The 25444-nt window shown below is 40.2% G+C and overlaps 1 protein-coding gene across 5 annotated transcripts in view; it reads left to right on the top strand.

The window, feature by feature from the left end:
* The window catches only part of stxbp5l (syntaxin binding protein 5L), a 523376-nt gene that overhangs the window by 160071 nt on the left and 337861 nt on the right, over positions 1-25444 (top strand). For all 5 annotated transcript variants that reach the window (XM_048540360.2, XM_048540359.2, XM_059650278.1 and 2 more), the window contains exons 3-4: positions 9197-9278; positions 23351-23451. In XM_048540360.2, coding sequence (XP_048396317.1) covers positions 9197-9278; positions 23351-23451 — 183 coding nt within the window. The remainder of the gene's footprint in view (positions 1-9196; positions 9279-23350; positions 23452-25444) is intronic.

Here is a 25444-nt window from a genome sequence, read left to right as displayed (position 1 = left end):
AAAAGCTCTAGTTCTCTCAACCTTTCTTCATACGACCATCCCTGCATTTCAGGCAACCTCCTGGTAAATCTCCTCTGCACCTTTTCCAACGCTTGCACATCTTTCCTGTAATAGGCGACCAGAACTAGACGTAATACTCCAGATGTGGCCAAATCAGGCTTTTGTATAGCTGAGCATAACTTCACAGCTCTTGATCTCAATCCCTCTAGTAATGAAGGCTGACACACCATACACCTTCTTAACAATTCTATCCACCTGGGTGGCAGCTTGCAGGGAACAGTGAGCATGAACCCCAAGATCCCTCTGCTCCTCCAAACTGCCAAGAATCTTTCATTAACCCTGTAATAGGCTTTCAAATCTGTCCTTCCAAAATGAACTACCTCACATTTTTCAGTGTTAAACTCCATCTGCTACTTCTCAGCCCAGCTCTGCACCCTTTCAATGTCCCTTTGTAACCCACAACAGCTCTCCGCACTATCCACAACTCAACCCACCTTCATATCATCCACGAGCTTACTAATTCACCCTTCCACTCCTACATCCAAACCATTTACAAAAATCACAAATAGAAGAGGGCCCAGAACAGATCCTTGTGGTACAGCACTCGTAACTGAGTGCCATGTTAAGTATTTTCCATCCACTACTGCCCTTTATCCTCTAAGGATCAGCCAATTCTGAATCCAAGCTACCACATTTCCCCCAATCCCATGCCTCCTTACTTTCTATGTGAGCCTACCATGGGAAACTCCTTACTTAAATCCATGTAAACCACATCCACTGCTCTATCTTCATCCACGTGTTTGGTCACCTCTTCAAAGAATTCACTAAGGTTTGTGGGGCATGATCTACCCTCACAAATCCATGCTGACTATCAAAATTCAAACTGTGCCTATCTAAGTGATCATAAATCCTATCTCTCAGAGCCCTTTCCAATAATTTGCCCACCACTGAAGAAAGACTAACTGGCCTGTAATTTCCAGGGTTATCCCTATTCACTTTTTTGACAAAGGAATGAAGTTTGTCACTCTCCAATCTTCTGGCACTATGCCCGTGGACAGTGAGGACAAAAAGATCATCTCTAAAGACCCTGCGATCTCTTCCCTCACTTCCCATAGAATTCTTGGACACATCCCATAAGGCCCGGGGGGGGGTGGGGGGGGATCTTGTCTGTCTTTAAGTTCCTCAAAATTCCTAGTGCATCTTCCTTACTAACATCAACCTCCTCTAGCCTACCAGCCTGTTTCACACTGTCCTCCCCGACAACTAGGTCCCTCTCAGTTGTGAATACTGAAGAAATGTATTTGTTAAGGACCTCTCCTATCTCTTTAGGTTCTGCGCACAAATTTCCTTTACAATCCTTGATCGGCCCTACCCTTTCTCTGGCCATTCTCTTATTCCTGACGCATGTGTAAAAAGCCTTGGGGTTTTCCTTAATCCTATGTGCCTTCATGCTCCCTGACAGCTCTCCTAAGCCCTTTCTTTGGCACCTTCCTGGCTAACTTGTATCCCCCTAGAGCCTTTCCTGATCCTTGTTTCCTAAATCTTATGTAAGCATCCTTCCTCCTAACTCGTTGCTCGACCTCTCTTGAGAACCAAGGCTCCCTCACTTGACTGCATATCCCCTGCCTGCTAAGGACAAACATATTGAGCACATGCAATATGCATTCCTTAAGCAATCTCCACATTTCAATAGTGCTCTTCCTTGACAGCATCTGTTCCCATTTTATGTTACCTAGTTCTTGCCTAACAGAATTATAATTTCCCTTGCCCCAATTATAAACCTTACCCTGCTGTATGTACCTAACCTTTTCCATGACTATTGTAAAAGTGACAGGGTTATGATTGCCACCGCCAAAATGCTCTCCTACAAACAGGTCTAACACTTGGCCCGGTTCATTGACCAGCACCAAATCCAAAGTGGCCTCTCCTTGTGTTGGTCTATCTACATACTGTGTCAGGAATCCTTCCTGAATTCACTGGACAAAATCTGCTCCATCTAAACTATTACAACTAAAAAGTTTCCAATCAATATTTGAAAACTTGAAGTCACCCGTGACTATGACCCTGTGACTTCTGCACCTTTCCAGTATATGTCTCCCAATTTTATTTGGAAAATACCTTGTCCATCATTGTATGCTTCCTGCCAGTCAGCCAATTCTGGATCCAATTTGCCATTTTTTCTGGATCCCATGGGCTCTTACTTTGCCAGTCTCCAATGTCGAACTTTATCAAATGTCAGAAGTCCAAGTAAACTATTTCAAAAGCATGCCCTTATCTATACTCCAGGTCACCACTTCAAAAAATTCAAATTGGTGAGACATGATATTCCTTTAACAAAATTATGCTGACTGTTGTTGGATTAATTCCTGCCTGCCTGAGTACAAATTCATTCTGATCTTCAGAGGTGCTTCCAATAGTTTTCCCCATCACTGAGGTTAGACTGACTGATTGCAGTTTCCTGGTTTATCTCTTGCTCCCTTCTTGAATAACAAGACCACGTTCTGAAGAAGGGTCACTGGACCTGAAAAGTGAACTCTATTTTTTCCTTCACAGATGCTGCCAGACCTGCTGAGCTTTTCCTGCAACTTTGTTTTTGTTTTAGAACTGTACCAACGTCCTCCTCCTCCTCCATGTATAAATTAATATTGTCATTATTGGCCTTATTTTTTCCCTAGTTACCCTTTAGTCCTTAATGTACCTGTAAAATAATTCAGCCTTTTCCTTTATTTTACATACCACTACTCTTTCATGCCCCCTTTTTTCTCTCCTGATTGTCTTTTTAACTTTCCCTTGCACATTCTCTGCACTTCTGGGGCTTCTGCTGTTTTTAATCCTTGGTATCTGCCATAAGCCTCCCTTTTTTCTCTTTATTCAGTCCTATGTACCCCTTGATAGTCAGTGTTCACAGAATTTGTTGGTTCTACCCTTTGTCCTTATTGGAACTTGTTAGCCTTGTGATCTTCCTATTTCCTTCTTGAATACATCCCATTGCTCTGACGCGGATTTACCAAAACGTAACTGTTCCCAATTTACTCTGGCCAAATCATATCTGATATTATTAAAGCCAGCCTTCCCCAGTTTAGCACCTTGATTTCATGCCCATCTTCATCCTTTTCCATTATAATCTTGATTCTAATGGAGTTATGATCGCTGCCTGCAAAACATTCTGCTACTGATACTTCAAACACTTGCCTGGCTTCATTACCTAAAACTAAGTTGAGGGCAGTGCCTTTCTATTGTACAGCCTTCTACACACTGGCTTGGAAAGCTCTCATAGAAGTATTTTAAAAATTCCTGTCCCTCTAAACCTTTCACACAATGACTACCCCAGTTATGTTGGGAAAATTGAAGTCCCCTATGTTTCCTCGGATTTTTGGAACATTTTCTGAAGCAGCAGCTCAATATAAATAAAATATATATTGGGTAATTATTATTGTCAAGAAAATCAACTGGATGTTGGCATGATAATGGATCATAACCCTGGAATATCTATGGATTTTACAAACTTTTAAATTCCAACAATTTTAAATGAAGACCAATACAGCCAAAGGGACTGCAGCTGTAATCCCAGTTAGTTTCCTTGAGAAGAACTCTGGAGTGTCACATCTGCACCTGTCAAAGAAGGCTCAAAAGGAGAAATGCGTGTCACAATGGATTGTATTTCCTTATTATTATTTCAGCTCATGAACATGATGGTTAAAATTAGACAGTAGTCTGAGCAAGACACAATTGTATTTTCTCTTTCATGAATATACTGCAACACATATTAAAAATGAGCCAAAGCAACCTTCAACCCAGGTCTCAATGTGTTATTAACTTGATGCCCTAGTGTGTGGACCAGTTAGCTGTAAAGGACATTGCTTATAATGCATCTATTTAACATGCTGGCAATACTGGTAAAGGACAGAAAAAGACAAACATTCTGAATGCTGCCCGCTAACCACTGTTGAAAGATAGCAGGCCAAAATAATTTCAATCGAGCTGCAAAGCGACAAATCTCTCATTCTACTGTTCACCTACCAACATTAACAGTACCAGCAACAACCATTATAACAGCTGCAATGTTCTTCCATCTACTTTCCACAAATGACTGAGTCTGAACTGTAATTTTTTTGATTTTATTTCTTTATTTGAATTCATATTTATTCCTAATCTTTGGATGTGTTGCATTACTATTTCTTCTCTTATATAGCAACTAATAAATTCACTCTTTTGTTCACTCAAGAAAGCCTGGTTAAGTTGATGTTTTTTTTAACGTAAATTCTGTGAGAAGGGTATCCACAAGGGAGGGGATCATTTGTAAATTAATCATTGAAGTCCTTGCATCAGAGCTCTGCTTCACAGATAATATGTCGTTGATTTCTACTATATTCTAAAATCAGAATCAACTTAAACACCTGACAGATAAATTAGTCAATTTTTAAAACATAACTTCTACATTTTAATGGTATGCATAACAAAGACAGATCTCATGAATTAGCTGGCTAGTCCATTCCACATACGTTGTTAATTTCAGTTGCAAAGTCTTTAGAAACTGTCAGAATGAATTTTAGCACATCTTTTTGTATTTCATCTTATCTTCGGATGACAGCAGCGAATAAAAAATGGCAAATGTAAATGTTCAAAAAGGGAGGGAGGCAGAAGACAGGAAATCATAGGCTGCTTAGCCTGACCTTGGTCATTAGTAACATTTTAGAGTCTATTATTAAGGTTGAGATTGCCAAGTACTTTGAAGTGCATGGTGAGATAGGGCTGAGTCAACATGGCTTTGTCAAGGGAAGGTCGTGCCTGATAAATCTGTTGGAATTCTTTGACAAGGTAGCAAGCAGTTTAGACAAAGGAGAGCTGGTGGATGTCATCTTTTTGGGTTTCCAAAAGGCCTTTAACAAGTTTCTGCACAGGAGACTGCTGATTAAGGTACTGGCCAATGGTTTTAAGGACAAGGTATTGGCATCAGTAGAGGAATGGCTGACCAGCAGAAGGCAGAGAGTGGATAAAAAGGGGTCTTTTTGAGGATGGCAGTCGTTGACTAGTGAAGTTCCGCAGGTGCCTGCATGGGGACCACTATTACTCACATCATATGTTAATGATCTGGACAAAGGAACTGAGGACATTTTAGCTAAATTTGCAAGTGACACAAGGATAGGTGGAGGGAAAGGTAATGTTGAGGAAGTGGAAAAGCTGCAGAAGGATGTGAACAGTCCAAGAAAATGGGCAAAGAAGCGCAGATGGAATACAATGTGGGAAGGTGTGAGGTTATGCACTTTGGCAGGAATAATAGAGACATCGACTAATTTCTAAATGGGGAAAGGCTTTGGGAATCCAAAGCTCAAAGGGACTTGGGAGTCATAGTTCAGGATTCTCTTAAGGCTAATATTCATGTTCAGTTGGCAGTTAGGAAAGAAAATGCAATGTTAGCATTCATTTCAACAGGGCTAAGATAGATGAGCGGAGATATACAGCTGAGGCTGTATAAGGCTGTGATCAGCTGCACTTTGAATATTATGAGCAGTTTCAGGCCCTGTATGTAAGGAAGGATGTGTTGATCTTGGTGGGGGGGGGGGGGGGGGGGGGGGGGTGGGGGGTGTCCAGAGAAGGTACACAGAAATGATCCTGGGGATAAAGCTTGTCACATGAGGAGTGGTTGAGGACTCTAGGTATCTACTCAATGGAGTTAAGAAGGAGGAGGGTGGATCTGATTGAAATTTACAGAATACTGAGAGGCCTTGCAGAATACTCAGAGATCTAGATAGAGTGGCTGTGGAGGAGATATTTCCACGTGTAGGAGAGACTAGGACCCAAGGGCGCAGCCTCAGAGTGATGGAACAACCTTTTAGATCTGAGTTAAGGAATTTCTTCAGCCAGGGGTTGGTTATTCTGTGGAACTAATTGCCCCATAAGCCTGTGGAGGCCAGGTTGTTGAGTGTATTTGACCCTTCCTCAGCTATCTTCAGCCCTTATGGAGGGTCACTGGACTCGAAATGGTAACTCTGTTTTCTCTACACAGATGCTGGATAAGCATATGGGTAATGATGGGATAGTGTAAGGGCAGGGGCTCAGATTAGTTCACAGATCGGCGCAACATCAAGGGCTGAAGGGCCTGTTCTGTGCTGTATTGTTCTATGTTCTATGCTGCCAGACCTATTGTGTCTCTCCAGCACTCTTCTTTTGTTTCAGATTTCCAGCATCTGCAGTTCTTTATTTACATCAAGTACAATCTTTACAACTAACACAGACTTTTATTCTGTTTGTCTGGGCTAGACTTGATCTCACATCCCAAAATTAAAAGATGACTATCACTTTTTTGATAATAAAATGTGAGGCTGGATGAACACAGCAGGCCAAGCAGCATCTCAGGAGCACAAAAGCTGACGTTTCGGGCCTAGACCCTTCATCAGAGAGGGGGATGGGGAGAGGGAACTGGAATAAATAGGGAGAGGGGGGAGGCGGACCGAAGATGGAGAGTAAAGAAGATAGGTGGAGAGAGTATAGGTGGGGAGGTAGGGAGGGGATAGGTCAGTCCAGGGAAGACGGACAGGTCAAGGAGGTGGGATGAGGTTAGTAGGTAGCTGGGGGTGCGGCTTGGGGTGGGAGGAAGGGATGGGTGAGAGGAAGAACCCACAGCTACCTAGAATACACCTCCTCCCACCCAGCCTCCTGCAAAAATTCCATCCCCTATTCCCAATTCCTCCGCCTCCGCCGCATCTGCTCCCACGATAAGACATTCCACTCCCGCACATCCCAGATGTCCAAGTTCTTTAAGGACCACAACTTTCCCCCCACAGTGATCGAGAACGCCCTTGACCGCGTCTCCCGTATTTCCCGCAACACATCCCTCACACACCGCCCCCGCCACAACCGCCCTAAGAGGATCCCCCTCGTTCTCACACACCACCCTACCAACCTCCGGATACAACGCATCATCCTCCGACACTTTCGCCATTTACAATCCGACCCCACCACCCAAGACATTTTTCCATCCCCACCCCTGTCTGCTTTCCGGAGAGACCACTCTCTCCGTGACTCCCTTGTTCGCTCCACACTGCCCTCCAACCCCACCACACCCGGCACCTTCCCCTGCAACCGCAGGAAATGCTACACTTGCCCCCACACCTCCTCCCTCACCCCTATCCCAGGCCCCAAGATGACTTTCCATATTAAGCAGAGGTTCACCTGCACATCTGCCAATGTGGTATACTGCATCCACTGTACCCGATGCGGCTTCCTCTACATTAGGGAAACCAAGCGGAGGCTCGGAGACCGCTTTGCAGAACACCTCCGCTCAGTTCGCAACAAACAACTGCACCTCCCAGTCGCAAACCATTTCCACTCCCCCTCCCATTCTTTAGATGACATGTCCATCATGGGCCTCCTGCACTGCCACAATGATGCCACCCGAAGGTTGCAGGAACAGCAACTCATATTCCGCCTGGGAACCATGCAGCCTAATGGTATCAATGTGGACTTCACCAGTTTCAAAATCTCCCCTTCCCCTACTGCATCCCTAAACCAGCCCAGTTCGTCCCCTCCCCCCACTGCACCACACAACCAGCCCAGCTCTTCCCCCCCACCCACTGCATCCCAGAACCAGTCCAACCTGTCTCTGCCTCCCTAACCGGTTCTTCATCTCACCCATCCCTTCCTCCCACCCCAAGCCGCACCCCCATCTACCTACTAACCTCATCCCACCTCCTTGACCTGTCCGTCTTCCCTGGACTGATCTATCCCCTCCCTACCTCCCCACCTACACTCTCTCCACCTATCTTCTTTACTCTCCATCTTCGGTCCGCCTCCCCCCTCTCCCTATTTATTCCAGTTCCCTCTCCCCATTCCCCTCTCTGATGAAGGGTCTAGGCCCGAAACGTCAGCTTTTGTGCTCCTGAGATGCTGCTTGGCCTGCTGTGTTCATCCAGCCTCACATTTTATTATCTTGGAATTCTCCAGCATCTGCAGTTCCCATTATCTCTATCACTTTTTTGAACTGGGTTTTGCATTTAAAATTTTTGTTTTGCAGCACTCATTGGTATTTTTGACTTCAACTTCGGCAGTTGTCCTAAATTATATTTGAATGAAGGAGCTCAGAATTGTAATTGGAATTTGATTTCCTGCACACTTAAAAGTCCAATGTAATAGATTATTGTGCAAAACAAAAACCCAAGATTGTGGTGATGTACTAACATGGATTGAGCATTGGTGAGGACATTGAAAACAGACTGGGAATAAATGGGTCTTTTAATGAGTGGAAGGTGGCGACAAGGGAGAATCAGTGCTTGGAGCCAGCTATTCACTATAAATATATATCAGTAATTTGAATGAGGGAATGAAATTTAAGATTTCCACGTTTGCTGATAACACAAAACAAGGTGACATTTTGATTGATAAGGAGCATTTGAAGAGGCTTCAAGGATATTTAGACAAATTGATTAAGTGGCAGAAGAGTGGCACATGCAGTATTAAATGGAAAAGTATGAAGCTATTCACTTTTGTAGGAAAACGTAATGGCATATGGTGGCATTCATTGCAAGGGTAAACTGCAGTCATACTTGCTAAGTTCACAGCTGGTGGAGTTATAGACTTTTTACCTAAGAAAATGTCTATGTGCTAAAAAGGGAGTGCAGCAAAGGTTCACCGGACTGATTTCTGGGATGGCAGGTTGCATGAAGAACATTAGATCAACTAGGCCTGTACTTAGTGGAGTTTAGAAGAATGAATGAGAATTGCATTGACGTGTATAAAATTCTGACAGACCTGGATAGACTGGAGGCAGGCATGACATTTCCTGTAGCAGAAGCATCCAAAACAATGGGTTATGGTCTCAGAATATACATTGGGCCATTTCAGACTGATGAGAGATTTCTTCACCCAGGATGGTTAAATCACGGAATTCTCTACCGTGGAAGGCTGGGAGGCCAAGTCACTAAATATATTTAAGAGAATGAATAGATTTCTAGAGAGTAGGAGTACCATGATCTTGAAGATTGTAGGAGTGTGCTCAACTAAGTGCCTTACTTCTGCTTGTGTTTTCCTTGTTTCTATCAATGGACTAAAAATCCACCCATGAGCTCAACTGTAATTGGAGGTTTTATTTAACCAACATCAATTTAAATAAATAACTGAATTAAACAAACATTACTTTAAAGTTGACTGTTTGTGTTTTTCATGTGAATGTCAGATTCCTTAACTCGTATTCCACCAGATTAGGTCGTCCTGGTGTTGATTGTTACTGTCAACATGATAGTGGGGCAGCTGTGCTGCAGCTTCAGTTCCTAATCAACGAGGTAAGGTAACCGTACTCAATAGCCTCATGTCTATTAAATACAGAAAATCATTGTCCAGTAATGGTATATATTTATAGGATGCTGTGCAATGTGCAATGGCTTGTGTGCAGAAATCATTGTTCAGATACTCTGGCCATGCTAGTAGAAATAGTACGATAGAAAATCCTCCTGCTTAGGGAATGCACTGCTGGCCCTGGGCAAGTTTGCAAGATCAGATAATTTAAATAATTTTGGCAGACTCTTGACCATCCAAGGAATCCATACAGATAATGGTTATCGCAGGCTTTGGGCATCTGTTATCATTTCATGTAACCCATCAGAAGATGATTGATTGCATAGAATTTCCATGAGTCATATTTCTTAATTTCTTGCCTTCCTGCCCTGCGTGGTACTTATAGCAGCCCTAGATGACAGGAATGTTTTTCAGGTGCAAGTTCAAGCAAATTGTATGTATCTCTATAATAAATCCACATATATTTTTGTGGATGTAATATGTGCCTATGTAACTTCTGGTTTCTGAAGAATTTTTCAATCCAATTATCCAACATAACTCAAGCAGAAATTTCTGTAACAGTCAAGTATAGTAAGTTCCAAAAGCAACAAAATGTACTTTTTTTTTGTTGAAAGACCGCTTCCAGTAAGTCCTAAAGAAAACAGAATTACAAAAGACGTATGAAAGTTTGTTTGTTGAATTTAAGGCACCTCTGAGTAACTCAGTAGACTCTGCATTAAAGGAATGCTGTAAGTTTAAAATTTTTGTCTTGGCGCAGTTTATTCTCTCATCTTAGTAAAATTCAGTAATAGTAAATTTACAGTCAACTTTATTCACTGACATATATAAACAACATGCTTTTGGGTATTTACTGTTTTCATTCTTTCTTTCAGTTTTCCCTTTTTTATACATATTTTCTGTCTGTAATTTTCACCTTTACAGAGTTTTTTCGAAAAAGAAGATAAAACTACATCACAAAGTTCACAATGGCCAACATTAAATGTAAGGTCCATGGTTGCTCTGAGCCACTGCCATAGCATATGGCCAGCATTTTATTTTAGTTGCATGTAATTTCAAAAGGAACTTCAATTTCTCAGATTAAATCCCAATTTAAATTGCAGATACATGCCACAACTATTTCATAAAAATTTAAGATAACCAGGAGTGGAGCTGGATGAACACAGGACAGGTAGCACCAGAGGAGCAGGAATGCTGACATTTCTGGTCTGGGCCCTTCTTCCAAGCTTACATAATTGCAGGAAAAGTCAGATCCTAGACTGAAACCTGGGTTGATAGATCATGATTTTATTTTACCTTTAAAGAAGGGGTTCCACTTTGAAATGTAAGTATACAATGCTGCAGGTTTTGCTATAACAACAGAACAGAAGTTTATTGACAAAAGAGATGATGATAAAATAGAATAGACCAAACTATCTACTTATAAAATAAATTCAAAGATTTTTAAACACAAATAAAAGTATTATTAATCCCAAAACACTGATTTACAAATTGAAAAGAGAAACTGTAGCTTTTATATAGTATGAAAAGCACACCCCTGGTACAGTACTTAAAAACACATCTTGTACAGTACCCAAAAACAGCACTCATACGTTACTCACACAAGATTCCCTGTCTCTGACGCCATTGATAGTTTTAAATCTCTTTTGACTGACTTACAGTTTGAAACTTCAGATAGCTTCTTTCTGAACAAATTAGGCACCTGAGTTTAAATATATGCAGCTTCAAGTAATCTCTTCAAGGTTTTATCCCAATACTTCTGATTTGGATTTATCACTAACTCATTACCCTACTCTAAGGTAAACTGGTTCCACTATATCCTACTCTTCTCCAGAACACTGGTCTATACAAGAATCTTCATCAAATGACTTCATAGGACTGCCTGAAACTCAAAATAAAGTTAAAAACGAACATGTGACTGTCAAAGCTATGAATATTGTCTTAAACTTAAAAACACCTCTCCTGACATTCCAAACTGAAGCTTGTTTATCTTGTTGAAAAATTGTACCAATATACACAAAAAAACATTATTTCTGAACCCAGCCCTCAAAAACAGTTTTAAAAGAAATCACAATGGCTACAGAAATACTTACAAATTAATAACCTCAAGCTCAACGCACTAACTTAAAAACTAAAAACCCAGACTTAGAACAAATTGTGTGTGTGTTACGAGACACAATAAGCAATGTTAATACTATTTAAAAAGTCAACAGCCAATGTAATTTCTTGATATATGGATCTTTAGTGCAAAAATCATTAGAAACAAACGGTGTCAGTCAGCAGCAATCTCTCAACAGGCGAAGAATTTGGAGAAGGAAACCAGTAGTTTGTTCTTGAACATATAGTTAGGAATCTGTAACAGAAGGGGAATTAGAAATGAGGTCTTATGGAAGGAATTTGGGGAAATAAATTTTAAAGCATCAGTTTAAATGTCATAACCTCTAAATTGATACTTAAACCACAGCATACATTGGCATGGAAAAAAAATTGGTAAGATTAAATTTGTTAGTGAGAGAGTGGTGTAGGAGCCAGGAGTTTCAATTCTAAGCACTGACACCAGTGATGGGAAAAGAGGGAGCTGGTCCTTTGGGACAGCATATCAGAATTGTTGCAAATTGAATAGCCAAGATAGTAAATGGACTTTAAGATAATAATGGCAGGATGGACTTGGTAAGCATAAAACAAGGCTGAATAGTGCAATGAATGGTGTGTGATATAACTGTTAGAGTTTGAGTTTCAGATTTGTGGTATATGGGTGTTGGTTACTTCTGTAAACAATTCAGAAAAAGGACAATATTTGAGAGTTGTTTCCAGAATTATGATCTACTTTAGCATGTATCAAAAAGCAGGTAACTGCAAACATTTGGAATGTCAAACCAAGATTGTTTATGCTACGGGGTTTATGACTGCAGGGAGTGTAAACATTGTTTACGTCAATTTGCTTTTCATTTCAACTATTCAAGGATTCCATACTGGACCTGGTGTTGGGGAATGAGGCCTAAACTGCGGGAAGGCCAACTGTACCAAAATTCAGCAGGACCTGGGGATTGTAAATTGGGAGAAACTGTTTGAAGGTAAACCCACATTTGATATGTAGGAGGCTTTTAAAGAGAGGTTGATTAGCTTGCAGGGGAGACATGTTCCTGTGAAAAAGAGGGATAGAAATGGCAAGATTAGGAAACCATGGATGACAGGTGAAATTGTGAGACCAGCTAAGAGGAGAAAAGAACCATACATAGGGTCTAGGTGACTGAAGACAAACGAAGCTTTGGAAGAATATCGGGAATGTAGGGCAAATCTGAAACGAGGAATTAAGAGGGCTAAAAGGAGACTTAAGATATCTTTAGCGAACATGGTTAAGGAAAATCCTAAAGCCTTTTATTCATATATAAAGAGCAAGAGGGTAATTAAAGAAAGGATTAGCCCACTTAAGGACAAAGAAGGAAAGTCATGCTTGAGCCAGAGAAAATGGGTGACATTCTTAATGAGTACTTTGCATTGGTATTCACCAAGGAGAGGGACATGACAGATGTTGAGGTTAGCGATAGATGTTTGATTACTATAGGTCAAGTCAGCATAAGGAGGGAGGAGGTGTTGGATATCCTAAATGGCATTAAGGTGGAGAAGTCCCCAGGTCCGGATGGGATCTGTCCCAGGTTATTGAGGGAAGCGAGAGAGGAAATAGCCAGAGCCTTAACAGGTATCTTTGCAGCATCTTTGAACATGGGTGAGGTCTTGGAGAACTGGAGAATTGCTAATATTGTCCCCTTGTTTAAGAAGGGTAGCAGGGATAATCCAGGTAATTATCAACCGGTGAGCCTATCGTCAGTAGTAGGGAAGCTGCTGGAGAAGGTACTGCTGGATCCCATTTGGAAGAAAATGGGCTTATCAGTGATACACAACATGGTTTTGTGCAGGGAAGGTCATGTCTTACCAACTTAATAGAATTCTTTGAGGATGTGACAAAGTTGATTGATGAGGGAAAGGCTGTAGATGCCATATACATGGACTTCAGTAAGGCGTTTGATAAGGTTCCCCATGGCAGGCTGATGGAGAAAGTGAAGTCACATGGGGTCCACGGTGTGCTATCTGGATGGATAAAAAAACTGGCTAGGCAACAGGAGACAGAGAGTAGTAGTGGAAGGGGGTTTCTCAAATTGGAGACCTGTGACCAGTGGTGTTCCACAGGGATCTGTGCTGGGACCATTGTTGTTTGTGATATACGTAAATGATTTGGAGGAAGGCATAAGTGGTCTGATTAGCAATTTTGCAGATGACACGAAGATTGGTGAAGTAGCAGATAGTGAAGGGGACTGTCAGAGATTAGAGCAGAATATAGATAGACTGGAGAGTTGGGCAGATAAATGGCAGATGGAGTTCAATCCGGGCAAATGCGAGGTGATGCATTTTAGAAGATCTGATTCAAGAGGGGCATTTAAACAGTCCTTGGTTAAGCATATGGATGATGATGAGATAGTGTAGGGGGATGAGCTTAGATTAGTTCACAGGTCGGCGCAACATCAAGGGCCGAAGGGCCTGTTCTGCGCTGTATTGTTCTATGTTCTATGTTCTAAGAGCAAACTATACTGCAAATAGAAAAGTCCTTGGGAAAACTGATGTACAGAGAGATCTGGGTGTTCAGGTCCATTATTCCCTGAAGGGGGCAACGCATGTCAATAGAGTGGTCAAGAAGGCATAAGGCATGCTTTCCTTCATCAGACGGATATTGAGTACAAGAGTTGGTAAGTCATGCTACAGTTGTATAAGACGTTGGTTCGGCCACATTTAGAGTACTGCGTACAGTTCTGGTCGCCGCATTACCAAAAGACTGTGGATGCTTTGGAGAGGGTGCAGAGGAGGTTCACTAGGATGTTGCCCGGTATGGAGGGCACCAGCTATGAAGAAAGGTTGAGGAGCTTAGGATTATTTTCATTAGAAAGACGGAGATTGAGGCGAGTTCTTTATGCAGAGGGTAGTGGGTCCCTGGAGCGCATTGCCATCGGAGGCGATAGGCACAGGCGCAATAGTGTCTTTTAAGATGTGTCTGGACAGGTACATGGATGGGCAGGGAGCAAAGGGGACACAGACCCTTAGAAAATAGATGACAGGTTTAGACAGAGGATCTTGATTGGCGCAGGCTTGTAGGGATAAAGAGCCTGTTCCTGTGCTGTAATTTTCTTTGTTCTTTGCTTTTTGCTTAGATAACTCAGACATTGAAAGCTTTTTGAGGGCACGAGGTTGTTGGTTTAAAGTGAATACAGTTTCACTTGTAGAAGAAGTGTAGGACATTTAGGGGAAAAGTTCCATAGCTTTTGTACAAAGGTTGAGCTTATGAAGCTTCGAGACTAAATGTGTTTGGTTAGAAATTGGCAAATTATTAAAAGACCGAGAAATGTTTAAGCTCTCTGTGTCGCGTGTATTCATGCAAAAAGCCTCTCAGTTCACAGGACTGAAATGGGTGAAGCAGTTACATCAAACCTAAAAATTTGATGTTAATGGGTGATTTTTCTGGATTTGAAAGCCTGTAAAGTGATGGAGTAAAAGAATAGATGAGACATCATTTTGCTATGCGCATTAAGATCTTTCAAACTGTATTTCATATTTAGTGATTTATTTTTCCTTTTTTGTAATCAACTTTTGTTTTATTTTTATTGTTGAAGAAACATCAGCATTTTATGCCTATGTTTCAGTGAACAACTTTAAATTTTTAAGAAATCATATAGGATCTGACTTGTTTAGAAGTAGCATTAGCTAAAATCATGAAAAGTGAGCGCTCTTGCTAGGACTTGAGCTCATTAAATTTAAAAGGATCGGAAAGTTCTGGAGAAACCTTTTCAGTCCAATGACTCTTCTTCAGAACTTTGGATGGTCACATGGGAATATGTAAGGAAATTAAAGAATCAGAAAATCTGCAGATGAAAAAGGTGCTAACACTAGAGAATAAATACAAGGATACCAAAGTAATAAAGGCCAGAATAAAAAAAAAATAACTTTTGAAATGTCAACAGTAATAAACCCAAGACAAAATGAAGCAACTCCTGATCTCCTTAGAATCCTAGCATACTATGATCCACAGTAACTGGCTGTGACAACAAGTGAAGAATCTTCAATAGAACGGGGGTCAATATTCATTCAGGTGCAAAAAAATAGAAAGCAGAGACCAGTCTATTATGCTACTCAATCTCTAACAGACAGAGAACAGCCCTCTGCAATAATTGAGAAAATTTGTTTATCAGGAAAGTGTGGAAGTATTTTAGGTAATGTGATGGAGCTCCAGTTCAAGATTGAAACTGACCATAATCCATTTGTCACTCTTCTAAATATAAATGAAATAGCCAAGATGCTACCGGAATTCATCAGTTTAAATTGAAACTCTCAAACAATTGAATATATACATGTGAAATACTAAGCCGATGTGGTGAGGAAACAATTGAGTTGAGCAGAACAAACAGATTTGAATATCATTGAGCAGGTTGAAACCTTCACATCAGAAGTTATGAGACACATACCAGTTACTGAAGGAACTTTGGGAAAGCTTTGAGCAGCATAAAAACAAGATTTTTTAAAAAATACAAGCCTGGAAATATTGTCTGGAAGGATGGCTAGACTAAATACCTAACAATGCAATATTTTGTCAGTATTTTGAGCAACATAAGCACATCATTGTCATTGATGACTTACTGATTTTTAACAAGAGATTAGCATTTCGAAGAGCTATTTACCTTCATTGTGCAAATCTAGAAGTTACAAAGTATTATGCAAGGGCATAACAGTGATTCTGGGCCGGGTTTCAGTCATCACTTGAAATGATTGCTGACTGTATTACTTGTGTGGTAAACAGCCAAGAGAAAAAAGAACTACTCTTATCTTCATCTTTTCCATCATGGTCATGGGAGTGCCAGGAAACAGATCTATTCAAGTTCAAAGGAAATAGTTCATGAACGTCTCAGACTATTCCTCAAGGTATGTAGTCACCCATCTATACAATATCACAGCAGATGCAATAATAAAATCACTCAAGAATCTAGTCAATGCGTGGCATTTCAGACATTGCTCCCAAGACTTCAATGTCTCACAGTTAGCATTTGGTTATGATTTCATGCTTGTTACTTGTTCGCCCCAATATGCTCGAAAAAGAGGAATGTAAGCAAGGAGTGCAAACATTAGAAGTATTATTGAAGAAGAAAACAAAGGTTAAACTTTACATCATTGAGTTACTGACCCTCACCAATATAAAATAAATTGTCACCTTCAAAGTTATTGATGGGCAGGGGATTGAGAACACAACTTTCACCTCTGTGTCTCAGATATTTTAACTGAACGTTACTGAGAATCATTGCAACAGAGCGGCACAATATGAAAAGAAACAAAGGGGCAAGGTATGAAACTTCACTCAAGAGTAATCAGAGCTGCAGTTTGGGAGAAAGTGATCAAAAGAGAGAAGGAATTATCATAGTAAATACACATCAACTGAAATTGTATGTAATGGAAACAAACCATGAAATTATGTAGCAAAATTGTCATGCATGATATCATTGAATAAGAAACCAATAGAAACTTAGAACAATTTTTTAGAAGGAAGATCTGCAACTATTCGAGAGGAACATTCAGTCCGACAGAACGATATAAAACATTCTAGACTTCAGAGTGAGACAAGAACCAGATCAGGAGATTGGTGAAGCACCACAGAGACTGTGAAGATTGATAGAATCATAGATTCCCTTCAGAGAAGAAAGAGGCCATTCGGCTCATCGAATCTGCGCTGACCCTCCAGACAGCATCCCATTCAGACCCAGCTCCATCCCTGTGTCCCTGCATTTCCCATGGCTAATCCATCAGGTCTACACAGACCTGGACACTACGGACAATTTAGTCTAATGGCCAATCCACCTAACTGCACACTGGAATTGGACCTGCATACTTTGAGATAGCCGCCATGCCGCCTTGGTGAAGATTCTTTGGGAAATATGTTTATAATGTGTATATGTAATGGAGATAAAACCTTGGCGAGTGACATAGAGTAATGGAGTCAACACCATGCACACAATGATGTTGCCAGATGTAACATGATTACGTAGTAAGAACTGGAATGATGCTGATGTTTTCATCTTGAAAAGAATGTTGTTTGATCAAAACATAAATAAATAATTATTGAAGAAAGTTTCATTGACTTCAATAGCATTATTTTGGATGACTAAGGAGTTAAACATCAAACAGAAAATATTGTTTGAGCCCATTGCACTGCCTGTATGGAAATCACATTCTTCTGTAGGTGAAATGATTAAAAATACAGTGAAAACACCAGATGCATTCTCACTGAGATTCTGTATAATTGAAGCAAAACATCTTTGTTCCTGTACTCAAATCCATTTGGGATAAAAGCAAACGTACCATTATCTTTTTAATTGTTTGCTGCACCTGCTTGTTAGCTTTCAGTGAACGTATGAATACAGACATCCCACATTCTTGTGGACATGAAAATATCCCAATCTCTCAACGTTTAAGATATACTCTGAACTTCTGTTCCTCCTACCAAAATGATAACCTCACAATAATCCACATTGTATTACATCTGTTATGTCCTTGCCCACTCACTGGGCCTGTCCAAAACTCCATGAAGCCTCTTTGCATTAAGCTTTGTGTTGTTTGCAGACTAGAAAATATTACATTTAGTTCCCTAAATCCAAATCATTGATGTGGATTGTAAACATTTTGGACGCAAGCACCAATCCTTGCAATTCCCCACTATTTACAGCATACCAAACTGAAAATGAACCATTTATTCCTCCACTTTAGCTTTTTTCCACCATTCAATATTCAATCCATGTCAGTACATTGCTCCCCATCTGATCTGCTCTAATTTTGCTTAGTTCCCTGTGTAGGACCTTATCAAACTTGGAAATCAAAATAAATCATGGCCACTGCTTCCCACCTTATCTGCTATTGTAGTAACAACCTAAATAAAATAGATAAGAGTTCCTTCATAAATCTTCAGAATCATCGAAGTCTTAGGGTTCATAAGGAAGCCATCCATTGTGTCTGTATTAGCTCTCCAAATGAATGTCATGGCTTAGTACCATTCTACCATCCTTTCACCATATCCTTGCACATTATTTCTATTTATCTGTTGCCCTCTTGAATGTCTTAACTGAACCTGCCTGCATCACACTTCCAGAGTGCATTCCAGATCTGAACTATTGGTGTAAAAATACTTCTTCTCACATCACCTTTACTTCTTTTACAAATCACTTGAAATCTGTACATGGAGGTGCCAGTATTGGACTGGGGTGGACCAAGTCTCATGACACCAGGTTATAGTTCAACAGATTTATTTGAAATCACAAGCTTTTGAAGTACTGCTCCTTCATCAGGGTGACTTCTGACTTTGAAATCTGTATCATTTTGTCCTTAGTTCTTTTACCAACAGAAACAGTTTCTCCCTATTTACCCTATCTACTGTTGATACTCTATTTACTCTTGATTTTGAAATTTTTTATCAGACCTCTTTTAGGCCTACTGTTTCCAAGGAGAACAGTCTTAACTTCTCCAATCTGTACACATACCTCATTCCTGGAATTATGTTCAATTCATTGTTGACCCTGTCAAATGAGATAATTTCTTTCTAAATATCCAGATATTATACCTTTTATAACAGACAATATTAACCCCTATGACTGACATTGGCTTAACAAGCCTGAGGATCCCATTTTTCTTGCTCCCTTCTTTTTGAGATGGTAGGGTAGGACCTGCAGGTGCTGCTCCTAAATCTACAAAATGTTCAAGATAACTATTAGTGCTCTCGCTATTGCGAGAGCCTCCAGTTCTGGGATGTAAATCATTGGATCCTAGAGTTTTGTCAACTTTCAGTCCCATGTATTTCTCTGCAACTACATTATTACTAATACTGATTTGTTTCAGTTCCTCATTCCTAATATTTCTATTATTTCTGGCAAATCTATTGTAACTCCCTTCACAAAATAATTATTTACTTTCTCTGTTATTTGTCTGTTTCACATTATAAATTCTTCTGTCTACATACGTGTAGAGACTATGATATTTTTGCTGACTTACCACCATCGATTGGTTAGCTTTTCCTTATGCAGTATTCTGCAAAGGAACATATGTCAGTTGTAAACAATTTATTAACTGTCTAAATACCAGCCATTGCCTTCTAACATCATAGTTTTCAAGTATTTTCCCAGTTTACCACAGCCAACTTGCCGCGCACACATTCATGATTTTCTTGGTTTAGATTTAAGACCTGCGTTTTGGATTGAAATACAGTATTTTTAAACTTAGTGGATAATTCTTCATATTATTGTCACTATTCCAAAAATGTTCACTTGCAACAAAATTATCAAGTAACCCCTTCCCATTTTAAAATACTAGACCCAAAATAGCCTGTCCTTTGTTGTTTTCTGAATATGCTGCTTTAGAAAATCATCGTCAATGAAATCATAATCATAGAATCCCTTCAGGGCGGAAGCAAGCCATTTGGCCCCTCAAATCCACACTGACCCTCTGAAGAGCATGCCACCCAGACCCACCCCATTCCTATCTCTGCTTTTCCTACTCTAGACACTATGGCCACTCCACCTAACCATCACATCTTTGGACTGTGGGAGGAAACCGGTGCACCCAGAGGAAACTTGCGCAGGCACAGGGAGAATGTGGAAACTCCACACAGACAGTCGCTCGAGACTGGAATCAGACCCAAGTCCTTGGCGCTGTGAGGCAGCAGTGCTAAAAACTGAGCCACCAAGCCCTGCCACCACGCTGTTTCCACATTTCAGTCATTTATCCCCCCAGCAGTGGCACTTATTAGATTTTCCCAGTCTATATGTACATCAAAGTCTCCATAATCACTGCACTACCTTGGTTGCAAGCGCTTGCAATTTCCTGATGTGTATCATATTCTACATAATCATTACTCTTTGATGAAAGACAACTACTGCCAATGTTTTTGCTCCTCTCTACTGTTTCTTAGCTCAACCTAAACAGATTCTACATCCTTTTCTTCTGATCTAACAATCTGTCACTAATGTATTGATCACATTTATTTACAGCACTACCCTGTCTCCTTCTCCTTTGTGCCTATCTTTCCTAAATCTCAAACATCTTTAAATCTTCAGATCCTGCCTCGATCACACTTCAGCCACTTATCCCTAGTGACAACTAGGTCATAATTGTTCACTTTACTTCATGCATTCAATTCATTTGTCTTGTTGTGAATGTTGTGCATGTTCAGATAGAATGTTTTCAGTTTTGCCTTTTTAACTCTTTTTTTGTATTTGGCCTAATTCGATGCCGGTATATTTTTCCTACTGACTTTGTACTATTTTTATTGCTTTTCTACTTACCATTATCAGCTTTAGTTTACTCCTAAATGAAGAAAGCCCAGAAATCTAAGGCCTTAATTCCTACACCATTTCTTCTCAGTACTGGCATTAATGAGATAATGAACTAGGGTATGTGGTGGCCTAATGGTATTATCACTGGACTGTTAACCCAGAAACCCAGATAATGTTCTGGGGACTTGGGTTGAATCCTGGAATTTGAATTCAATAAAAATCTGGACTTAACGAGTTTAATGACATGTTTCTGTATTTAACAAAAATGACTATTTATTACAACTACATATATTTCACCCACAGATAATCAATTACAGATCATTAACATATAAAACTGCTAGTTAAATCTCTTACACCCTAATAAAATCTAACTTTTACACACGTAGACAATCACAATAGCTTCAGACAGGAAAGAAAAACATGGATATGATGAATAGATGGAAAGGTTGGAAAGAACAATCCATGTTCCCTTCTCTCAGAGATCTCTGAGATGGTCCTTTTAGCTTTTCAGGGCATGTTGATAGTTGATTCTCCTTCTCCAGGTACGTTCACTTGTGTACAGAGGTTCCTGGGTGATCGGTCACATTTATAAAGACACTGGCGTATTGGTTAAGAGCCACAGCTATCAGAAACGACTAAGAGAAAATAAACTAGCTTTCTTCAAGCTTAAGGTTTTTTTTGCACAAACAGAAAAATCCAAATATTTCTAATTTCAGTCAACAATCAAAAATACAGAAAAAAGTTAAAGGAACTATATTTAAAATATAACCATCAAAATGAACACTGAATGAAATGCTTCTCCAGCAAATCTATTGTACAAATCTATTGTTTTACTGAGTTACCTTGGCACTCCACTAAAGAAAGTGATACAGAATAGAAGGAAGCAAGTTTCTGCTGTGCCTGCACCAGCTCTTTGAAAGAGTTACAGTATTAACACCTCACTACTACGTTCTCAAATGCAACTATGGATGGGTAATAAATGCTGGCCTAGCTAGTAATCTCCATGTCCCATGAAATAATTTTAAAGACTCCAATCCCCTGCTATTTCCCCATAGCCTGCTATTCTTTTTCCTTAAATTTTTATCCAGTTCCCTTTTGCAAGTTATGAGGAAATCTGTATCCCAGATTTTGATATCCTTGTGGATCAATCTTTGAGGCACCCCCTTTGTCATCGGTGTGTTGGCCCTCAGTGATAACATCTGCAAATCAGTTTTCATATGCATCAGATCACTCTTAGCTCATCTTCAACCATTTTACTGTCTGTAAATTGTCACATTGCTCCAAAATTCAATGTTCGATCAACAGAGATTTCCTCCAATTGAGTAATGGGGAGATTGAAGTTATTAGTTTCAGTCGATGCTTCTGTTCCCTAGTCACTGATTCTATCTCTCTCATGGAAACTTTTCTAAGGCTGAGTCAAGATGACTTCTGACAACATACTTGCAGTGTCTTGAGCCATGTATTCTCACCTATCATTGCCACTCACCTCTACTTCAGCTACTGAAATCCTCATTTACGTACTAGTTAACTCTAGACATGGGTATTTTAACTTGTTCCTTGCCAGGCTTTTACATTCTCCCCATTCTAAAAATTTAGATCATTTCAGATTGTGTCGCTTCAGTCCTAATGTGAGCTAAATCTCAATTTTCATCCTTGATCGGTGTTCCACATTGGTTCTCAGTTAAGCTATGTCATAACTTCAAAATGCATGCTTTCAGAGCCCTCGATGCTATTTCATGGCCTTTTCCTCCTTTGTAATTTTCTAAAGCTGCTAACCATTTCTAGATATCTGCATTGCTTGGCCTCTTCAGCAACTCCAGTTTTAATTGTTCCTTCACGAGTGTTTCTTTCATTAGCTACCAAAGGCATAAACTTTGAATTATAGCATCCCTAAAGTGTGAAAGCAGGCCATTCAGCCTATCAAATCCACACCAACCCACCTATTCTACCATGTACCTATAACCCTGCATTTACCATGGCTAATCTCTGGACAGTATGGGCAATTCAGCATGGCTAATCCATCTAACCTGCACATCTTTGGATTGTGGGAGGAAACCGGAGCACCCAGAAGAAACCCACACTGACACTGAGACAATGTGCAAACTCCACACAGACAGTTGCCCAAGGGTGGAATCGAATCTGAGTCCCTGGCGCTGTGAGGCAGCAGTGCTTTGGAATTCCCACCCTACCACTCTCTGTCTTTCAATGATCTCCTCCTCCTTTAAAATGATTCTTGTAACTTTAATTAAGCTTTTAATCATCTACCCTAATACCTGTAGTATGATTTGGTGTCAACGTTGGCTTTATAATGGACAAATGACATGCTGTGAGATGGTTTATTACTTTACAAGCATTATATAAGAACAAGTTGTTGTTGAATCTGCTTCCACCACCCTTTCAACCAGTGCTTCCAGATCACACCTATTGTATAAAATAGAACTGTATTTTCTTGATATTTCTTGCTGTTTTACAATTACCTATTGTCCTGTGGTTACTAATCTTTCTGTCAGTACAAGTAATTTCTCTTTATTTGTACCATCCTTCATGATTCGACATCAATCAATTCTTATGGTCTGTTCTCTAAGGAGAACATTCATAGTTTCTTCAGTCTCTCTAAGCAATTGAAGTCACTTCAATGGACTGTTTTATCTTGTGGAGTGTAAGAATAATTTTGAACATTCATCTAATTTCTTTTTTTCATTTCTCTGCAGGGAGCTTTAGTAAGTGCTTGTGCAGATGACACACTTCATTTATGGAACCTCCGCCAAAAGCGTCCAGCAGTTCTTCATTCGCTGAAATTCAATCGAGAGCGGTAAGAAGTCATTCGTTTTGATTTTTTTCTGAAGTAGTGTGACAAGAAAATCTTAAGCATACTGTGTGATGTGCAAATATATCTTGTTTCTGGTTATTGAGGTGATCATAATCACGTGCCTATGTGTTTTTCTTCACATTCCAAGATTAACATATCAATTATTTCTCCTTAAGCAGTGGTCTGTTTACTCCTTATTGGTATTTCTGCTGATTTTTTTTCCCTCAAGAGGATGAATTGGAACAATGATGTGATAACAAGGTGTAGAACTGGATGAACACAGCAGGCCAGGCAGCATCAGAGGGGCAGGAAAGTTGACGTTTTGGGTCTGAACCCTTCTTCAGAAAAGATTTGATTTTTTCAGAAGAAGGTCCCAGACCCAAAACAGCAACTATCCTGCTCCTCTGCTGCCTAACCTGCCGTGTTCATCCAGCTCGACACCTTGTTATCTCAGATTCTGTAGCATCAGCAGTTCCTACTGCCTCTAAATGGGAACAATATAGTCCAACACCTTCAATACATTGTTTAAGTGGCCATTCTCCATGTGAGTCTAGGCAGTGAGTGTTGCAGGGTTATATAATCATGAGGAGTATTACAACTGCGTCTGCTTATACACTTGCCACCATGCAAACCTAAACGGTTTGCGGCAGGATTCTTGGACAATCAAGGAGCAGGATTTCAACTCTACCATATCTTATACACACTAACATTTATTGTATTGTTCCCTTGACATTTCTGTCCAGATAAAAGACATCAAGGATAACAGTAGTGCATTTTTTAATAAAGAAAAGAGGAAGTTCTGCATTTCTAAGAGGAGATTCTGATGAGGGCTTTTTCATAAATGCAGAGCCTTACTTCCTTTCTGACAGTTATTTCATAGTTCAAAGCTGTCTGGGAAGGTACATTACATCTCTTTTCAAAGCAGTCAATCGCCATATTCTGAAAATTAATGGTGCAGACACTTTGACAGCTGCTGTCAAACAGTAAGTAACTAAGGTAAACGTGAAATTAGAGTGTGATAAGTAAGTCTGATGCCCGCTAGGGTACAGGTAAGTAGGATATCAGATGGCTAGGGAATGGAGTGCCTGTCAAGGAGGTTGCCACTGTGTAGCAGGCAGTTTGCCAGGTGGGTCAGATATCATTGCAAGGGAGTAGGGGCACCAAGAGTGTAGAGTGCCAGGGAGTGAGGAGGTTAGGTATGTGATTCAGTGTTTAGGATAGATTAAAGTGCGTTGGAGAAATTGAGTGGCTAGGGTGGAGGATAGGTAGGTATTGGGTCAGGATCTGTCAGGCCTGGCAGTAGGACATGGAGTAACAGGTCCAGTTGTGTCCTGTGCAGTGGTTAGAGTCGGGTCCAACAGGAGGTGTGGCCTGGGTATATGGTCTAGTCCAGTCTGGCTGCAAGGGGCATCAGCAGGATGGACTGGAGGCGGTTGTCTGACTAACAATTCACTTAAATTCCTTGGACCCATCTGAATTCTCAGATTTAAATGGATGCTTTTGACTCTTCCAGGTATGGAGGATTTATCCAGTAGAGTCTTAGATTTTCTGTAAAATCTAGATTTTAGATGCTGTAATAACGATTGTCAAAACATCAGAAAATCCAATTTATGGTTTCTGGAGTATTCCCAAAACCGATGTTAAATTGGTTGATTGGTAATTACAGGACAATTATCCAGTCTTCTGACATCATTGCTGAGTTTGAGGATGACTCAAAAATTATTGCTGTGTCTCTGTAATTTCACTCTCATTTTCCTCAATATCCTTGGATGTATCTCATTTGGTCTCAGTGTCTTATCAGCTTTAGAGACATATAGCCTATTTAATGCCTCCTTCTTCTCAATTGTAAGCAGTTTTAGTGTTTGCATTGTCTTTTCCTTCTCCATGGCCTGCAGAACTGCTTCTTCCTTGGTGAAGACAGACATAAAATATTAATTAAACAGCTCAACTATGCACCTGCATCCGTGTGTAAATTTTGCATTTGGTCCCTTGTTGG

The sequence above is a fragment of the Stegostoma tigrinum genome, chromosome 12 (assembly GCF_030684315.1).
Source record: "Stegostoma tigrinum isolate sSteTig4 chromosome 12, sSteTig4.hap1, whole genome shotgun sequence".
NCBI classification, from domain to species: domain Eukaryota; kingdom Metazoa; phylum Chordata; class Chondrichthyes; order Orectolobiformes; family Stegostomatidae; genus Stegostoma; species Stegostoma tigrinum.
The sequence above is the reverse complement of the archived record's forward strand: the minus strand, read 5'-3'. Positions and strand labels throughout refer to the sequence as shown.